General features: G+C 38.2%; 1 protein-coding gene across 4 annotated transcripts in view; it reads left to right on the top strand.

The window, feature by feature from the left end:
* The window catches only part of CARMIL1 (capping protein regulator and myosin 1 linker 1), a 177,785-nt gene that overhangs the window by 129,295 nt on the left and 29,019 nt on the right, over positions 1–19,471 (top strand). For all 4 annotated transcript variants that reach the window (XM_021385948.1, XM_021385950.1, XM_021385947.1 and 1 more), the window contains 6 exons: positions 744–842; positions 3,748–3,876; positions 4,111–4,242; positions 8,061–8,236; positions 10,019–10,106; positions 13,664–13,813. In XM_021385948.1, coding sequence (XP_021241623.1) covers positions 744–842; positions 3,748–3,876; positions 4,111–4,242; positions 8,061–8,236; positions 10,019–10,106; positions 13,664–13,813 — 774 coding nt within the window. The remainder of the gene's footprint in view (positions 1–743; positions 843–3,747; positions 3,877–4,110; positions 4,243–8,060; positions 8,237–10,018; positions 10,107–13,663; positions 13,814–19,471) is intronic.

The following is a 19,471-nucleotide window of genomic DNA, read 5'->3' as shown; positions in this document are numbered from 1 at the left end:
ACTGAATAAACCCTGCTTTACTCCTGAGGGCCTAATCAAGGGACATGGTCACTGTTTGAGTTCTTGCTGCTGATGCAGACTGAGAGGTTACTTAAGCAGTTTACTAGTGGGGTTATGGACTTGACTAAGATTGGCTGAGCCAAGTTAGGGGGTTATTCCATATTCTATTAAGCTGACTGAGGGTAGGTAGTAACTGCTGGTGACAGCTGCAGTGGGCTGTGACCAGTAGCTGTGGTTAGAAATCACTTTTTTCTGAATAGCACTTGTGGACTGGTTAGCAAATGTAACTTTTGAACTGAGGCTCCTGTATCAGTTATGCACTTTTACATAACTTCTCTTGAATCCACGCTGCTGTTTAAATCCACCTTTTTGCCGTGAGCCAAATGAATCTAAGAGAATTAGCTTTCTTGTCACGGTCTCTACAACTGTAAGGATAGATTCCCTTTAGCTATTTCTCAGACCTGTATCTACTCCTTTTGTCAACAAAAGTTACTAAATTCTTCAAAGGACATGAATAACTCAGAAAACACTGGGAAAAAACACAATTTTTAGTATTTCACTACTGACTGAATGGATATCTGCCAAAGTGATTGTCCAGCATTGAGACACACAAAATAAGGTTTGTAGATAACAAACAAAACTATACTAAAGCAATTTTTCCTTTTAGATACAGTGGCAATATTGAAAGCGAATAACAATGTAGAGAGGCAAATCAGTTTCCTAATCTAGCTTTGCTTTTTTAGATAGAAAACTACTTGCTTCGAAATCATGAGACCAGAAAGTACTTACAGGAGCAAGCATACCGGTTGCAGCAAGGCATTGTTACTAGTACCACTCAGCAGGTGAGTACTTTGTTCCTAATTGGTACTTCTCTGTGTCAATGATTTACAGGCGTTTGGCCCGGTTCTGTGATGAATGGGGCGGGGGACCCACGAACCCACACCCCAGGAAAGGAAAAAGGGTAGGGAGATGGGCCTAAAAACAAAACAGTGGCAACAATCTGAGGAGAAACAAACTAATTTACTAAATAAGATATCGGAATGCCAAACAACACACTATAATACAATATAATTACAATTTAAGCTGATAAATCCAATACAATGAGAGAGAATGTCCAAAAATCAAGGTAGGCCTTACTCTAATACCAACGATAAGACGGCTGGGGAGCGAGATGCTGCCAGGATGAGAGACGGGCGGAAAGAACACAAGGTCTTGTCATCTGCAAATTTTTATCTTTCCCTCTGACTGGAAATGGTAACAGAGGAGCAAAGTTCCCTGGGGAATGTAGTAGTCCTTCTCTTCTGAGAACCAGGTACATTCACTACACGATGTTATGATGTGGAATACCAATAACTGAAAATCATAAAACCGTGACACTCTGGTTTTAAAATCTGGTTGGAGACAGAATTCTCTTGCTCTTCCGTCAGAATAGCTTAAAGCAGAATGTGCCTTGTGGGAAATAAGAAAGATCAGTGATGCTATTTTTGGAAAAAAAAAAACCAACATTTTTTTGGTAGAGGTAGGTCTTAAGAACAGTAAGAAAGACCCTAGGTATCTCCAAGTGAGCTTCTGTTGGAACCGAGAACAGTTTAATTAATTTGTGGTCAAAAGTCTGACTGTTTCAGCAAGCTCTTGTCAATGTGACAAGTATCGTCATAAGGCTCTGTCACCATCTGATGTCTGAGTTCTGGTATCTCTACACAGCACTGAGCTACCACGTAAGTGTGCCCTTTGATACTACCAGAAAGCAAGTCATCATCTACCTTAGACATTCAGAATTTCAATCATCATGGGAGGCTTTACGTAGATGTAGGGAGCAGTGGAAGGTGGAAGTCTTCTTTGCTCTAAATTGTGGACTGCTGAAAAGGTGACCTAATGCAGTCCAAAATACTGCTCAAAGCTGGGAAGCTTCAGTACCTAAGTTTGCTGAAATGCAACATGGTCTTTTGGTAGGGGAGTATGTTTTTTTGTTTTTGTTTTTCTCTTCTCTTGAAAGGTCTACCAGAATTTTCTGTTGTTGCTCACCATTCTCTCTTGTTCTAGTGCATTTCTTGCCAGTACTCCCCAGGGCTGTTTTCAGCTCCAGTACACCACTAAAGCAAGGTGACGTAAACAAAATAAAACTTGTCGCAGCCTTTGTTTTAAATTTATTTGCGTGTTTGCACTAGTTCTGTTCCCATTCAAATGGAAGACTCCAGCAGACAGGAGGGGAATACTTGTTTTGCTCTTCAGCTGAGTCAATAACATTTCTCTGTGTTGTCTGCATTTTTTCAGTGAATTTAAATTCCAAGTAGCTTTTTTCTACGTGCATCATTAAAAGTTAATGGGACAAAATTTGATTTGCAGGCTGGAATTCTATTATAATCTCTCAGCAGAGAAAATGGTACTTGGAGATGTACGGGCACTGAAAGCTGCAAGAGCAATGTTGTTTTATTTTAGACATTTATGGGTTCCAATGCCACCTTTTATCCTGTGTTAATAATTTCTGTATGAATTAAATTTACATCTTTTTATATGTTGGTGATTTTAGTTGTGCTTTCCTTCCAACAATCATATGCTTATCAAGTTTCAGTAAATGAAATGTATTATTATTTCAAAAGTAGAGAAAAAATACTCATTTCTATATTAAATTGTGCATTGTAGGGATGGATTTTGAAAACAGTTTTAAAAGAGAGCTAGAAAAGATCCTTCAGTTACTATCATGGAAATACATTATTATTCCCAGGATGTATATATTTTTTTCAGTCCAGATGTCCCAGTGAGACCTTCCACTGTCTGATAATTAATTAGCTTTTTGTCCTTCTACAAAAAAACACCCAAAACCCTTTCAAGAGGAAGAGTCATGTAGAGCAGAAAAGGAGCATGCTGTGAAATTATTTCAGTTCTCATTGATAATGATATAAGATGTTAGAACTTGAGGCTTGATATGTTGATAACACATGCACTCGGATGTTGCTTTGAAATTTCAATTAGACAGTTCTACTGAATACTATTCAGGCCAGTAAATACTTTTAACTATTATATGCCTCTTCTATGTGTTTCTTAATCGAAACTGACAATATGTTAGCCTTTCCATGGTCCTTGTAAGGATACAGATAAACCATCTGCCTCAGCCTAGCAGCATGTTGAATGAAATGTGATATCAGTGCAGATGAAGTTCATTTTATCCCACTGTGACAGATCTGATGGAAGCTTCTGCCTTGGCATTTATAGTTCCCTTGCAACTAGGAATATTTACATTGTGAAAGAAATCCCCCAAAGCCTACACAATGCTATTTTGCTTAGGTAGGGGAAATCTCTGATGTTTATTGAATGGACTGTGACAGAGCTTTCTTTGAGTGTCTGAACATCTTAACAATTCACAGACCATCAAAGCAAAGGCTTAGATATAGAAAGAATTTCAGTATTAAAGCTGCTCCAAAAAGCAAAACAAAACCTAAAATGGGTAACTTCTTCATTATTTGTAGTTATCCCAGAGTTAACTATGGGAGAAATATGTTAAATAAAATATTTTTTAATGGCAAAGTTTTGTTATTTTCCTGGTGTTTGGGTGTGTCTTTAAGAGTCACAGTGCTTTCTTTCTGTAGCATTGACATACCTCTGAGCAGTGTTCGTGCATTTCCAGATCTTTACATGTTCGCTGCAAATCTCATCATGATAGTATTGATTTGCTACCTGGACTGATTTCAATTTGCATTTGAGCAGCATCCTGATGTTTTGTCTTTTTTCTTTCCTTTGTTCAAGTAGATGATTGACAGAATATGTGTTAAAGTGCAAGACCATCTCAACTCTTTAAGAAACTGTGGTGTGGATGCTGTACAGGAAGATGTCAAATCTGCAGAAAGGCTTATGCGAGATGCCAAGAATTCCAAAACAGTAAGCCTTTCTCAGCAAATTGATAATACTGGGAGAGCAGCTCAGTGTGTGCTTGCAACCTTCTTCTTTTGGGAGGTTATAGTAACAATGTGTCACAAGTTAGTATTTTCTTTAGATGATCAGCTAATATTTTTAAAGACTTTGATTTAGTGGAGAGGTTTCCTGCTGTTTGTTCACATTTGAAGACAGATGGTAAAGGGCCTACTTTCTGAAGGTATTCTTTCTGTCTTACAGCTTTTACCAAATCTGTACCACCTTGGTGGAGCTGCTTGGGCAGGAGCAAATGGTTCACTCTCCAATCCAATCCAAGAGACCCTTGAATCCATGGCTGGAGAAGTCACAAGGGTTGTGGATGAGCAGCTTAAGGTCTGTGGGTGGCTGTTTTATCATCTCTCATATGCAGAAGTAATTAATGTTTGAGTCTTCTGTTGATATTTAAAAATGCAAATAAGCCACACAGTTATGGGTGGTTTTTTAACTTCTCAGTATATTTGTGCGCAAGTTATCTTTTCCTTATTAGTTTCTTACAACTTTGTGCTTTATTATCTGGCTACTTGCCCAGCTGGAATGAAAAAATTACTTTAGTGTTTGCAACAGCAGAAGGAGCATATAGTGTTTATATCAAATGGAATTTCCCTGATGAAAGCCGATCTAGTTCTTGATCTAGCAGCTGGCAGCACTGCCTGTGGTAGGGGTTTGGAACTTGATGATCCTTGAGGTCCTTTCCAACCCAAGCCATTCTATAATTCTATGAAAAGACTACAAACACCATGTGTCTCTTCTGGGAATCTTCTAGGAGGGGAAGACTTATTGATTGCTCCTTACGCCTTTAATAAAGGTGTCTCTAAAGCACCCTAGAAAGTCTTATGCCGTGGAGAAAAGTACTCTCTATTTAAGGTATTCCACTGGAATGAAAGCCTTTTTTTCTGTAGGCTCCACTGCAGAATTTTTATCCCAATGACTACCTTGAACCTGGTGCAGAATTTCTGCTTAAACTGTTGAGTTTGGATAACTTGTGTGTATTGAAAGTGCCTCAAGAATTCCAACAGGCAGCTTCACAGGAAATCCTTTCACAAGCTTCTGTCAAACTTCTGTTCTTGAAATAGATGTAGTTGATCTGTAAATATTCCCATCTAAGTTCAGGCAGCACTTCTGCAGTAACCTCTATGTTCAGTTATGTTATGTCTTACTGTGTAACAAATAAAGAAGAGTCATTTATACAGCATGCGGAAAGGCGTCTATCCAACAAGAAGGTAGGTTGGAGCAATTTGAGGAACTTACAGCATCTTCTGGAAGCTGATAAATTTAAAAGCAAGGTTCTGAGACAGTTCAAAGGTACTTATGTTTGACTAAGCTACTTCCCTGTGTTTTGCTTTATTTAGATTATTGAAGAATCCAAAAGTGCAGATAGGACAGTTCAATTGAATCAACATGAAAAGGCTTTAGTCAGTGGGAATGTAATGAAGAACAGTAATAATACCACATTACTAATTACTTTTTATAAATTAAAAAGTTAGTGAGGAAGAAAATGGCGCTGAATTTGTAGCATTTTTTCCCCTTCCTCTACTGTATGAAATAAGGTGAAGATTCTTTCCCATCTTTGATTTCTGCAGACATGAAAGCGATTTAACCACAGGATTCTTCCCGGTGTAACTTCTAGGCTGTTACTGGGACAGATGTTAAGAGGTCTGCCCTTTGCATACATCTTACACACTTAAGTCCTATGCATTTCAGAGAGCCTTATAGAAGGAAAAAAAAAAAAAGTACTCTCTAGTATTTGGAGTGTTATTTATAGTTCCTGGCATAAGATTAATTTGATGGGTCTTTTGTTTGTTATTACGCATTTACAGCAAAAGGCACTTTAGCACTACCATTCTAAGCTTTTCTCATTTATTCTTACATCTTCTACATCAGAGTTTATGTGCCTTACAAAAACTCTAAGGTCATAATGCCCTTTCTATAAAGTAACGCCTATTTGTATTAATTTTACACTCAAGGCTAAAAGGTTTTCTTTTAAACCATGTGGTGATGCTAAGAGCTTTATGTGGTGCAAAAAAGTTGAACGTGGATTAGGATTTTCTTTTCATTTGTTCAGGCCAATTCAGAGCATTATGTGGAAGCTAAATAAGGGAGCTCACATAAGTACAGTTATTTTTTTAATATTGAGGAGTAAAAATGTCGTATGTGCTGTAAATGGTGCTTTAATTTTTAGCTTCCATATAAACCAGCTAGCTTTGTTATGGAAAAGTGTGTTTGGAAATGGATTGTCAAGAAGCACTTCTCACATAAATAAGAGGTGTTTTTATCTTTAAGAATGGAAGAGAAGTGAGGGGAGAAGTAGAATAAGAAAAGGCACCATCATAGAGTGAGTTGAGTTTGGCCAAGGAAGAAATTGTAGCATCACTCTTACATTTATCTTCTCCTGCTGGTGTCACTCTTGACGTACAGAACCCACAGATGGTTTATTCAGTCAGCAAAAGCCAGAGAGAAACCTGTACGCAAGACAAGTGGTTCTTAAGCAAGACAAGATTGTTTTGTAAAGACAGAATGAGTGCTTAAACTGTTTCTCTTCAGAGAAGTCATCTCTTCTGAGATGAATCTTGAGTGTGCAGAGAGCTTGGGAACCTGAAGCCAACCTCCACGTTGGCTCTAATGGTAGTTGTCTCTTACATCTGTGTGTTAAATGTAGAGATCAGACCTCCCAGTACCTTTTGACTGCTTTAGGACTGCACAGCAGTTTTATGTATCTGCTCTTAAGAATCTGTCATTTAAGACCTACAGACTGAAAGGCGCCTTTTTGGATTGCTAAAATTATCATGCAATAATTTCTTTGTTTCTTAGTATCTACACATGAAAATGGCTAGTTATGGTAGGATTATGCAAAGAGAAAAGCTCCGATAAAATGGAGCTCAGTCTGAGGTCACTTAACCTGTGGAATAAGGTTGAAGAGAAAACAGAAATAAGTAGAGTTTTCAAGGGGCTTACATAGTACCCCAAATGTATATGATGAAAAATTAACTGATGGTTTAACAGCCCTCAGAAGATACCAAACAGTTTTTCTGAACTGCTGGGATTAGAAATTGAGCAAGGTGGATACAGGAGCGAACGTGAACAAAGGATAGTTTCTAGTCTGGTCAAAAGATACTGCTTAGCATTTATACATAGAATCTGTTTTACTGTACACAAGGTACATATGCATGCAGATAAAACAGTATGAACTTAAGTTTTAGTCTTACAAGTGACTCTGACTGTTTTATACCTTCTGTGGTGTTACATAACCCTTTTGGCTGCAAAGTGGAAAGTATTCAGAGGAAAGATGTTTGTTTAACTGATAAGAACACTTGTAGTGTTTTTGTATCGCATCCTAACATGTGCATGAGAACTTTACTGCTTTCTTTCGTTTTTTTTTATGACATGAATTCATATGTGGATGATTAAGTCAGGGACTGTGAGGCCTCCACCTGCACCTGTAGTGCACCTGCATCTTTTCAGGTTGGATAACAGGAAAAATTTCTTCTCCAAATGAATGGTTGGGCATTGGCACAGGCTGCCCAGGGAGGTGATGGAGTCACCGTCCCTGGAGGTGTTCAAGAAATGAGTGGATGTGGCACTGAGGGACATGGTTAGCGGGCATGGTGGGGGTGGGCTGATGGTTGGATTGGTGATCTTAGACGTCTTTTCCAATCTTTATGATTTTATCATTCTGTGTAGTGAGGACTCTTTGTACCTTCCAGTTGGAGCTGGATGTATGGTTTATAAAATTGGATTTAAACCAGAATTACCTTTTCTAACAAGCACAGGTAGGTCGATAAATCCAATAAAGTTGAAAGATGCTTCATAACACAGCTTCATTGAGGAACATATGAAAGATTTTTCTAAAAATAAATAAATAAATAAATAAAATCTGAAATTGGTTTTATCGGTAGGTGAGGCCTTACTTTAAAAAAGTTGAAGGGGTTGAAGAATTACATGGTCTTGTTTCCATTGTATGTTGTTTTTCCTAAGCTTAATTTTGTAAAAAGCCTTTTATGTTGCAGCTGGATTGCAAAATGGATTAGAGTGTAGGAAGAAAAATTGTAAAAATTGCTATTCTAAAATTATTATATGCAACAAAATAATGGTATGATCTATGACTTAATCAAAGTCTCCATACCTGACATTAGCTTTTGCTTACTGTGCTGCAGACTCTCCTTGAATCCATGGTGGATGCAGCAGAAAATCTTTGCCCAAATGTAATGAAGAAAGCACATATCCGTGAAGACCTGATTGAAGCTAGCACTGAGAAGATTTCCATCCCACGCACTTTTGTGAAAAATGTCCTTTTGGAACAGTCTGGAATTGATATCCTCAATAAAATCAGGTATTTGAAAAGGCTAACAAAATCAGTTATAGGGTTTAGAAAGGACTGTATTTTGTGTGTGTTTGTGTAGTAGAAGATTTTTTGAATGCTTTGATGACTTACAAGAAACTGTATTAAGTCATTCAAAGAGCAGGAAATTGTTCTATGGGTCCAGTGAACATAGTTCAGGAAATTCAAATATTTGGAATCTATAGGGACATTAACTTAACCATTAATGTATGTGTTTCAGTTTTCTGTAATAAGACTTGGGTTTACAGTGCACAAATAACATTTTCATGACTGGTATATTTTTTAACTTATTGATGTCCTCAGGTAGCACTTAATTACTGTAATAGAAGAAAATTGCACTTGTTTACTTTCGGTATTGACAGTGCTTTGCCTGTTGCTACATTTGGTCTTGCCCTGTAGCTGTGGCAATCACTTTAAAGCTTTTGTGTGGGATTTGTGCAGAGCAGACAGACATAACTGAAAACAGAAACTTGGGTATTCAAACCGCAAACCTGGAGCAGCGTTACCTTAAACAGCTTCTAATTCCTGAGAGAGGAGGCTTTTACTTGACTCTCTAATGCATATTTATTTTCACGTTAAATGTATACCAGTGTATGTATTTGTGCCTCGTAGCATGGTTAGCCTGCACTTTGAGCTTCACAATTGCCATCATTTGGCTGAGAAATCCTTTCTATCTGATGGAAAAGCATGTCAATTTGCATTGTGATGCTGATATGTTTGCAGAAGAGGAAGAGATGCTTATTTTTAAAAACAGTAAGACTTTGAGTTTAGTTTTGCTGGTGCAGGAAAATTGGCAGGAACAGGTGTTAAATACTTCAGCTATGCCTTCAGAGTGTTTAAAACCGCTCTGGGAGTGATTTTTCTTCACTTTAATCCTATCAAACAAATCAGGCCAAAGACAGTAATAGTGCCCTATCCCTCTTCCCTTTCTACCTCTAAAAGCTGGGATCCTCAGTGAGGCAAGGATGTCACACAATAACCCTTCCTACCTTATATTATTTAAAATTGATGTTAAGATTACGGAGGAAGATCTCCACTCTCATTCTCTCCTCACTGTGGCTTGGTCACCATTACACCTCTCTTGCTCCCTTGGGAGTCTCCCTCTGTCCAAAGAGGGGATCCCAAGGGAGCAATTCAAGGCGTGCATTTCCTTGATGGGAAGTTACAAGTGAAACCTCAGTCAAGTGTGCCGATGTGCTGGTATCCTATGTATGTCAGCGTAATAGGAATGGCTGACATGAAACTCATGAGACAGAAGGTGGTTACTTAAAACAAAAGAGGAAGCAATGTGTAAGGAAATAAGGATGGCAAAGACTGTAAAACCAGCATTGTACAATTGCCCTTCAAGTGACAAGTACGAAAGGTGCTGAGGAAATGAGTGAACAGATTGTAATTGTTCAGTGCAGTAGTATAAAACAGGCAACGCTCTCTTACTTCTGTACATCTGACATTTGTGTTTCTCTGATCAGTGGTGGAGTGTTCCTTACTGCATTTTACATGTGGTTTTTATTCAGCTCTTACCCAGATGTTTTCATTCCAGTCGTTAGAAAAATGTTGGAAGCAGGTTAAATATGGTACAGAGGCTCTTGTGTTTATTGCGTGATTCATAAGTTTATTTCTGAAACCTGCAGTCATGTATCCTCACACCCTCTGATGTTTTATTTCAAATAAAGTGACGGCACAGGGGATAATCATTGCACTGTTCAACGTGTAATAACGACAAAATTATCCAGTATGAATTAAAATTTTGTCTCATTTCTAATCCTTACACAGCGAAGTAAAGCTGACAGTGGCTTCTTTCCTGTCTGACCGAGTTGTAGATGAAATTCTGGATGCACTTTCCCACTGCCATCACAAACTGGTGAGTATTTCTGTGGTTGATATCTGACTATATCAAGTATCTTAACGGTGCTATTACTTTCATGACTTACTCAGTTTCTCCTTGGCACAGTTAAATTTTGAAGTAGATCGTATTTTCACTGTTATCACTGACATAATTTCAAAAATTACCATATGATTCTTGCTTCTTTGCTTTAAGAGGGAAACAACATCAAAAGAGAGTGTGTTACATATTTGCCATATTACTTTTTGCAATATTATCAGATCTAAAGATCAAATTTACATTCCAAAGGCATTTTTACTTTCAGTTAAGTGCCCATAGCTGTCCTGGCAAGATGATAGGGATTGGTTGCTTGTGAAATGAGAGATGAGATCTCGTTTTTTAGAGGGAGATTGCTGAGACCTTGTTTCCTAAATGAATGCATCTTGAGATTACTTTAGAAATGTAGGTATCAAGCTTGAAGAGAAAGGAATAGAAATGTAGGAAAGGAAACACTCTGAGAGTTATTTGAAGGTATTGAGCTGTCAGGAGGCACTGTTATCTGTGATAAACGTATTTGCTTTATCAGGAAGAAATAAGCAACTTCATCCACAGAAAAAAAAACATTTTGATTTCTTATGCAGCGGGCTTCTGTAAGGAGAATCCAGTGCTGTTTTTTTAGGAAGCTACTGTGTAGTCATTCTCCTGATTGAAATTTCTCTGGCTTCAGCTTTCAGTCATGAGTTTTTCAGATGCTTTTCTCCACATAGTTAGAGAACTGTGTATTCCTTTTTATTTCTTTTCTACAATGGTCCTCATACACAGAAATTAAATCACTCTTTTCTTAAACAGTTTTTTAAACATAAAGTAAAAGACTGAGTTATTTAAGGGTGTGTCTCCATGACACAGAGCAGCGTTGTGTAAAGGCATGGTCTCTGGTCTCAGGAGCTATGTAACTGCATCAGACTGCTGTGTGAGTGGCATGCTCGTTAGCTCTAGGTGGTTCTGGAGCAGGCTCAGCTGGCATGAGCTCTGGGCTGAATCTGTCCCGTGGTATTGCACAACTTGGGCATAGCCTGACTCTTGCACAGTAAGTCATTTTCTCCAACCTTAGAATCCCTTCAGCAACAACTTTCCACACTTTCTCCAGCTGTTCAACAGCCTCTTACAAAATACAGAATTGAACAGACTATTCCAACATGGTATTTAACCAACACTAGAGTTAAATTATTTTTGCCTGATATTCTTTTCTCCTCAAATTTGTACAGTCAAAGCCATAGGATTTTCTTCTTTTTATCTGAATTTCAGTGATAGCTCATTCTAAAAATCATAGAATCAGTAAGGTTGGAATACACCTGTGAGATCACCAAATCCATCCATCAACCCATTACCACCATGACCACTAATCCCTGTCTCTCAGTGCTGTATCTCCACGTTTCTTGTATACCTCCAGGGATGGTGACTCCACCACCTCACTGGACAGTCTGTTCCAGTGTCTCACCGCTCTTAAAGAGCTGCTCCCATGGCAGCTGCCTAAGTGCTACTGCAGTATAAGGGAGGGCTTGGGAGCAGATTTTCTAGGTTGGTTTTGTAGATTTCCCCTGCAACAGTGGCTTCTGGGCACTTGTTGCTGAATGTCAGGGTTGTGTCCGTAACTAATGGCCAGTTCTCTTTGTTCTTAAGGACCTGTAAGTTTGATTTGAATTGGTTTACAGTGTGACAAATTTTGGCCTGCATTGTTAACAAGCCCTTCTTATGTTTAGCATTCTCCCATATTTCTGCTGTCTACAGATTATTTCAGGTAGTTCCTTTGACAACAGTGAAGAGTATGGAACTCAAAAATGCTCCAATGCCTGTGGAAATTGTTAGTGTTAATCTTCAATTGACATCTGTACTTTGAGAGCTAAGTTACTTCTTAATAAAGCAAAGATTAAATGAACTGGTACAGCTCTGTACTAACTCCTTAAATTGGAGTACCATGTAGTGCTAATTCAGCCACTTGCAAATGTCTGTGTATGTGACATCGACAGAGTTGCATTTGAAATAAATTGGAGAAAGAAGCCTTATTTGACAATACTTCTATTTGCCTAAATTGATGATGATTAGCGTGTTATCATTCCAGAGATTTTAGACTGATTAAAGGCAAATTCTTAACAGCTCTTCAATTATTTTTGCCTAGACAGACTCTATACTAAATGTGCTATAATTTACTCAGGTCGTCCATTTACCCTTTTTGATGTTTAAGAGAACTACAGCCCACTGGTTGTCTGCAGTTCTGCTGATGCTAAACAGTGGACTACAGTTCTCCCTTGCTGTTGTGTTTAAAGCTTCTATGACCAACTTACTTGGAGCAGCTGATGTTCAGACTCTTGCTCTTAGTAGATGTTATTCAGTAATCTCTAGTTACCAGCAGAACTGGGAAACATTTTATAGTTATTGCACAATCCGGAGTGGCTTATTATTATATTAATATATATTATAATATATGCTATTATTCTCTGTATTCTTAGTAACAACTTCTGCTATTCAGGTCTGACAAGGCATTTTATTGTTGTTTTTCTCTCTGATACTTTAAAAAAAAAATAAAATTCAAGGTCTGTTAATAATCTCTGGAACAAGCTGCCCAGAGAAGCTGTGGGTGCCCCATCATTGGAGGTGTCCAACGCCAGGTTGGCTGGGGCCCTGGGCAGCCTGAGCTGGTTGGGGGCTGGATGAGCTTTAATGTCCCTTCCAATCTAAGTCATTCTGTGATTTTTTTTTTTTTTCTTTAGCAGAGCTGTCTCATTTTTTGAAGAGGGAAGCATAGCAGTTTGGACATTTAATAATCATGAAAGAATTCCTGCTATTCAGTCTTTTTTTTTTTTCCATCTTCTCTACCGCTAGCACTTGGATATTGATCATTTGCCATCAAGCCATTAATAATTTGCCTTGGCTTTAGCATTCTATTCAAAGATACTCATTGCTTGGGGTAGGAATGTGTACTCCTGGTTGGGATCGTCCTCTCTTGCTAATGAAGACTGTAATTGGGTTGCGGTCACCAGTCTCTTAACAGCTGTCATCCCTGTCCCATGACAAACTCATCTTTATCCAATAGGAAGTAACTTTCTTTGCACAATATACATTATGTGTAGAACAAATTACTTTGCCTCTCTTTTTTACGAGTATACTTACAGTTTTGATGTTAACTGATATTGTACATGTCTTTGTATTATTCAATTTTTAAAAAATTATCCAAGACAAACCTGCTCTTCCACCCCTTTACTTTCTTTATAACTAAAGACAGCAGACAAATTTTGAGGAAACCTTTTAATGCTATTATAAGTCAGAAGTATGATGTATGATGTCTTATTTGACCTTTTTTTTTGTTGAACTTTCTCACTTCCTTCTTACAATGTGTAAAGGAAGGGTTTTTCCATCTGCCCCCCAAAAAACCACAAAACTGTGTGAAGATTAATATACACAAGGAAACTTTGCATTTGTCAGTGGTCTTCTAGGATCTGTGGTCACTTGAATTCCCCAGACTTTCTGATTTGTTTTTATTTGTGTTAAGTTTGATTAATGTGTTCCTGTCTTTATCCTGACTGACCATTTTGATCCAGGCTGACCATTTGACCAGACGTGGCAAACCACTTCCACAGCAGGAATCACTGGAAATTGAGTTAGCTGAGGAAAAACCAACTAAACGCTCTATCATCACGGTTGAAGAGTTAACAGAGATAGAACGTTTGGAGGACCTGGACACCTGTATGGTAAGACACATTTCCATGGCCCGCTTGCTTAGACATACAGATTACTGGAAGAAAAGTGTATTTCACAGTGCCTTTTGGCTATTTCATGGTATTAGGAAGTAGAAGGTAAGAGCTGACTTTTAGGGAGGAAAAAAAAAAAAAAGATGTTAGCTTGCATACGTTTTGTCAGAGTTATGTATTTGCCAAGCAAAGGAAAAGCTTTTCCTTTTTTCCACTGCCACTTGCCTAGTACCTATATACAAGAGTCATTGTCTTGCTTGCAGTGCTATAATAACACTAATGTAATAAATGTCTCTCACAGGCCACTGTTTCACAGAGGTTCTGTTGCAGGAATAAATTGGACCATGTTATCTCCTCCTGACAACATGCTGATTTCTGCTTTTGTCTTCCTTCTACTTGAGGTGAATTCCTCTGAGCCATGACAAAAATGGCTTCTGCCTGTAAAACTTAGATTATTGGTCATGAACAGAAGCAAATGTTTTTAACTCATTTTTTGTACCTGTGGAGGAATTCCTAAAACCTCAAGTCTGGGCTGCAAATGATCCTACAGGGCAAGCTATTCAAAAGTAATTGAGTTAGGAGTATGGGATTTAGCAAGAATGCTGAACACAGATCATTGAAGTCCTTATAAAATCCCATGTGTGACCTGTAATATAAAGATATCTCTGTGTTGTCATTTACAAGATGCAAACCCAGAGAATTCCAAATAAATGGGTTGCTAACTGTTTTCAACTTCACATTCCCCTCCACTCAGATTGGTCTATGATGGAATTCTATTGTGAATAGGAACTTGAGGGAGGGAGCATTTCTGCATTATTTCTTAGTCTAGTAGGTGTTACTGCTGCAAGTGATGGTCTTTCTCCTCTGCCCTCCTATCTGGCTCCTTGGCTGTGTGCATTCACAGGAACGTAAAATGGCAGACAAAAGTGGTAGCATCTTTCTGTAGGTGAAATCAAGTCTGTTGATTTACCTCTCTGCACGAATTACCTGCAGATTCAGACAAGTACAGGGAAGGGAAGGAGCGGCGAGATCGCTCCTTTTCACAGCAGCTGTCTGTTGGATTCACTTAGCTATACAACAAAAGCTCACCAATGTTGGAACAAGCTTAAAATAGTTTTCTCTCCCTTCCAAATCTCCTACCTTACCAAGATCTGATTTGATGCAATATTTGTCTGAACATCGCAAATCCCTGTGAGGCATGTTGTTGTTGACTGCATCATCTGGCTCATCACTGGTACTATCAAGTTCCATAAGCTTTCTGCAGCTAACATTCAGTTATCATTTGGAGTCCGAAATCCTGTGGGAGGGAAACATTCTAGTAAAATATGTAGCTTCTGAACTCTGTACTGTTAAGTTGGTCTTGCTGACTTCATATAAGGAAAAATAAACTAAGCACTAATTTTCACCCCCACCATCCCCCTTTACATTTATTCTTGCAGCATGTAAAAAAAAAAATAATAATGCTGAAAATTTCAAAAGTAGCTCTTGTCTACCTCATCTCACCATGGTTATATGAAGGGATCATATTGCTGTGTTGTTATCTTTCACTTTGGCCATATTAAAATAATGGAAATGTGATGATGCTTATACTCAATAAGATGCATTTGATGCTAACTGTACTTACCTTGAGAAGTGATTATATCTCTTCATTCACATTCTCATCTTGCACAGGGATTCAAACACCTTTGTGACCCTGATTCTCATCAATCCCTAATTTCTGGAGAGAAAGAGGAATCAAATAAACACAAGGCAGTGATCTTAGTCACTGCTAAAAAATCCATTTATTAAAATCTGCAATCTGTTTTTGAGAGCTGCTTTTTGCATCCTAGATGCAAGTGATATTGGTTGGTATTGTAAAAACACATAGATAAATAGAGAGCCCCAAGGGATTTTTACTGAGATAGTGCTCTTCTTGCTAGTGAAAGCATCTTAAGAATTCTTGAAATCTTAAGATTTTTTTTTTTAACATGAAGTTACTAACTCCACCCAGGAAAATAACACTTTCAGTGTAATGTATTTTAGCGCTGGGAAAGTCGTTTGGATTTCAGATACTGGCTAAGAGAAATTCACTAGGATTGTGGCAGCCTTTAAGTGTCATACAGACGTTTGCATGGAGATGAGCAACCCTTTGGAATAGTGAATGCTTTGTGAGCTGGTCAGCACAGGAAACGGATATGCTGCTGGAAAACTTCAATAGAAAGAGAAGCATATGGTTTAATGAACTAGAATTATGAACCTAATTTCCTTTGATTGTTTTTAATCTTAAATGAGAAATAGCTATTTAGGTCCTGCGTTCCACAGTGGCATTAGTCCAGAACACCGCCTTGTTTGGCCACTGGAAATCCCTAAACACCTCTTTGCTGTGTGAGTAGATGATGCACCTGGCTGTGTATCCTGCAAACCTCGAATGTGAAACCTTGAATTGCAGCTTGCTGCTCTGCATGTTTGTGCACATATTAACAAAAGATTATTGAACATGCAATGAAACTGATCGTGTCACTGGGATGAAAGGGAAAACTCTCCTATTCTACAGAGTTTCTTTTCCATAAATGTCTGCCAGTTTCCTCCAGTTATTGGTCAAAATGTCTAAGCAAGAAGAGATTTGGGGCTTGTCAGAGGGAGGCACTGAGCTTGGACCACCTTTTTGGGGGAGGTGCAGTTTTTCCATTTGCAAAATTGGATTCATGTGCAAGCCTGATATTTTCAGCAAGCCTGTTCTTTTTTTCTTCAGCAAGATTTTTGAGGAACAGTTTTCTGACTAAGGCAATGTATGCAACAGCCTGTTTTTATGCAGCGGCCCCTCTTGAAGCTGTATTTGAACAATTTGGGGAAAATCTGTTTCTGTGTTCAATTTTTATTCTTGGCTTGTCCGATAGTTACAGAGAGATAGTATAGCACTGTAACTAGGTGAATAATTGTGAGCAAGGTAGATGTATTTGGAATAAAATGCTTAGGAGCTATTTGTTCTTATACGCTCTTCGAAAGTGGAAGATGGGAAGATGTTTTTTTATAGAAGCTGGACTGCCAGAATTCCAGTCTGAAACCTCAAATGATGGAGAGGAAGCAAACAAACCAGTAGTGGTCTGTTTTACAGCCTGTCTGTATTCTCTCAAGCAAGGTGGAGAGTGGCTGCAGCTGGTAGGGGTTTGCATGCCAGAGCAGAGAGTTGCCATCCGTCCACTTGTAAATTTGATGTCTGTTAACTGACAAGACTGAGTAAAACATTAAAATGTGCCTTTAAAATGCAGCACTGGGGGGGGAAAAATGACTTTTCAATGTTATTTCTAGTATTTTTTTGTTGTCAAAACCAGGACATATCCAGTACTATACAGTAACTGTGCAATTAAAGCTTATTAGCTTCAGTGTGGAATTTGATTCACATCTAGCCTTCGACTGTGTCCAGAGAGGCCATGATATGAAAAATTTGTTAGTTGTACCAGAATTTGCTCATCTGTTAAAGGAGTTGAGAAGAACGCGGAGAGTGATTGAGTGGTCTGGTGTGGGACATGATAGCTTGAATGTTACTGACCTGAGGGCTCCTGATTTCCCAGCACCGCAGTACATTTAAACTGCTTCCCTAATCTACAGCCTGTCTTAGTTGCAGCTTTAATTAAATGTAAACATGGATGGTTAAAAAAAAAAAAAGTCATTAGATAAAAGTTGCACTCCATTTTACTTGCATGCCAAGTCTATGCAAAAAATTCATTCCTTTTCTCAGATCATAGAAAAACCCATGGCCTGCTTTTCAAAGCTTAGACTCAACTGAGAATTAACTTAATAAATGAGGACTTTTTTTCAGACTATGACAAGTGACGTTTTAAACTAATGCACGCATTTAAAACTAATTTTAAATAAAATACCCTTTTTTACTGAAGTTGAAAATCATGCGTCTTGGTACTTGTTACTGTTAAGCTAGATAATAATTGATTTAGTTGGGTGTAACACTTCTGTTTGTACTTTATTCTTTTATAGCCGTTAGTTCTTTGCGTTATGGTGCATAATTCCTCATGAAAAGGAAGTGGTGCATGTTTGTTAGACTGTGTTTAACAGTTGCATTTTAAAGGTGCTTGTTTGTTTGTTTTATTCTCAAGAGCTTGAGAGTATGTAGACAGGCTTTAAAACAGACCAGTACCTGTTTGTTTGCTGTATCTCCATCATTTGAGATTCCAGACGGATGTTTGGCTTCCAGAATACTAAAAGGAGATCACCAGAGCTAAGCCACTACTCAAAGAAAATATTCAAGAGAAATAGTTTTTTTTATTACAATTCTGTGTATTTGTTGTCTTCAAAATATCGATTTCAGCACTATATTGTTATTACTGCAGTCAGTAACAAACATATAGTAAGCATCACTTCTAGAGCAAAGCAGAGGTCACTTTTTTGCATTATACAGGACTATGATAGGAAATTGTCTGAAAGATGTAGAGGAATTGTATGCTGTAAGTCACAAGTCTGATTATAAATCTTCTTTAAAGCATCTCACTGTAAGATTGGTATGATGTAAGATTGGATGGTGAACTGTGTATTTGCCAAAATGCACGTAGCTAATAGGAAAGGAATGCCTGTGATGAATATTCAATCTTAGCCATTTCTCATCTATTTCTATTTTTAACCATAGAGATGGTGCTATGACTTGAATGGAGAAAAACACCACTGCCACTGCCAAAAAAAAAAAATAATAATCCATGCACAATATATCAATGGTTTAGTTTTTTTTGAATAGTAGTTTTCACCTGTACAGTGGAAATGATAATTTGCAGAAATAACAGAACACTTGTAGAGAGGTGGCATGTATTTTTTCCTGGGAATGTGCTAACTAGCCACTGTCAAAGATTTAGCATGTGAGCTAGGAACCCATAGATTTTGTATGTATAGATCACATTGTTTTCAGAAAAAAAGTGAGAAATTTTACTCTCTCACCAGAATTCATGTTTGTGTTTTGTTTTGTTTTTTTTGTTTGTTTGCTTTGAAGAAAACTCACAAAGCACCACCCAAAATACAATATAAATTGGAATTAGAGCAAATTAGAACAGCAAAGATCCCTCCGGTTGGTTTCACTGGTGGAAGGAGAAATATACAGAGAAGACATGTGTATGTATGTGTGTGCTAATACTACAGGGCATTTCCTTCCAGCCTCCACCTACACACTCTCACTAGAGTTTATGCAGCCACACTGCAAACTGGGTGTAGGAGTTTTGATTCAGCTTAAAATGGGTCTTTTTCCAGAGGATTCCTCTCCTAGGTTGGTTTACGGGGTGATTAGACCCTTGCCTGAGTGCACAGCACAAACCTGACTGGCAGAAGTGAGCAGCAACAGATGAAGGCAGCAGCCTGGATGAATGCCAGATGGAATTGGTGGTGACACCTTGGCTTCTTTCTTGTATACATTAGCAGAAAAGGGCCGTTTATTTATAGCGAATACAATACTGTGTAGGATGCTAGAAATTGGCATAATGGCATATGAGAGTATTCTCATCTTCTGAAGAGGCTCCATCATAAGCATGTGAGCAGATCTACCTCAGTGGGTAGATTATTGACTAGCAATATTTCTGACTCACCCCCATCTAGGACAGTTTATGAAAACATCATCAGGAGGCACACAGCACAGGCTGAGCTTGCTCCCTAAGCCCTAAACATACAACACTATGCCTGAGTGAG

The sequence above is a fragment of the Numida meleagris genome, chromosome 2 (genome assembly GCF_002078875.1).
Source record: "Numida meleagris isolate 19003 breed g44 Domestic line chromosome 2, NumMel1.0, whole genome shotgun sequence".
Taxonomy (NCBI): domain Eukaryota; kingdom Metazoa; phylum Chordata; class Aves; order Galliformes; family Numididae; genus Numida; species Numida meleagris.
The sequence above is the reverse complement of the archived record's forward strand: the minus strand, read 5'-3'. Positions and strand labels throughout refer to the sequence as shown.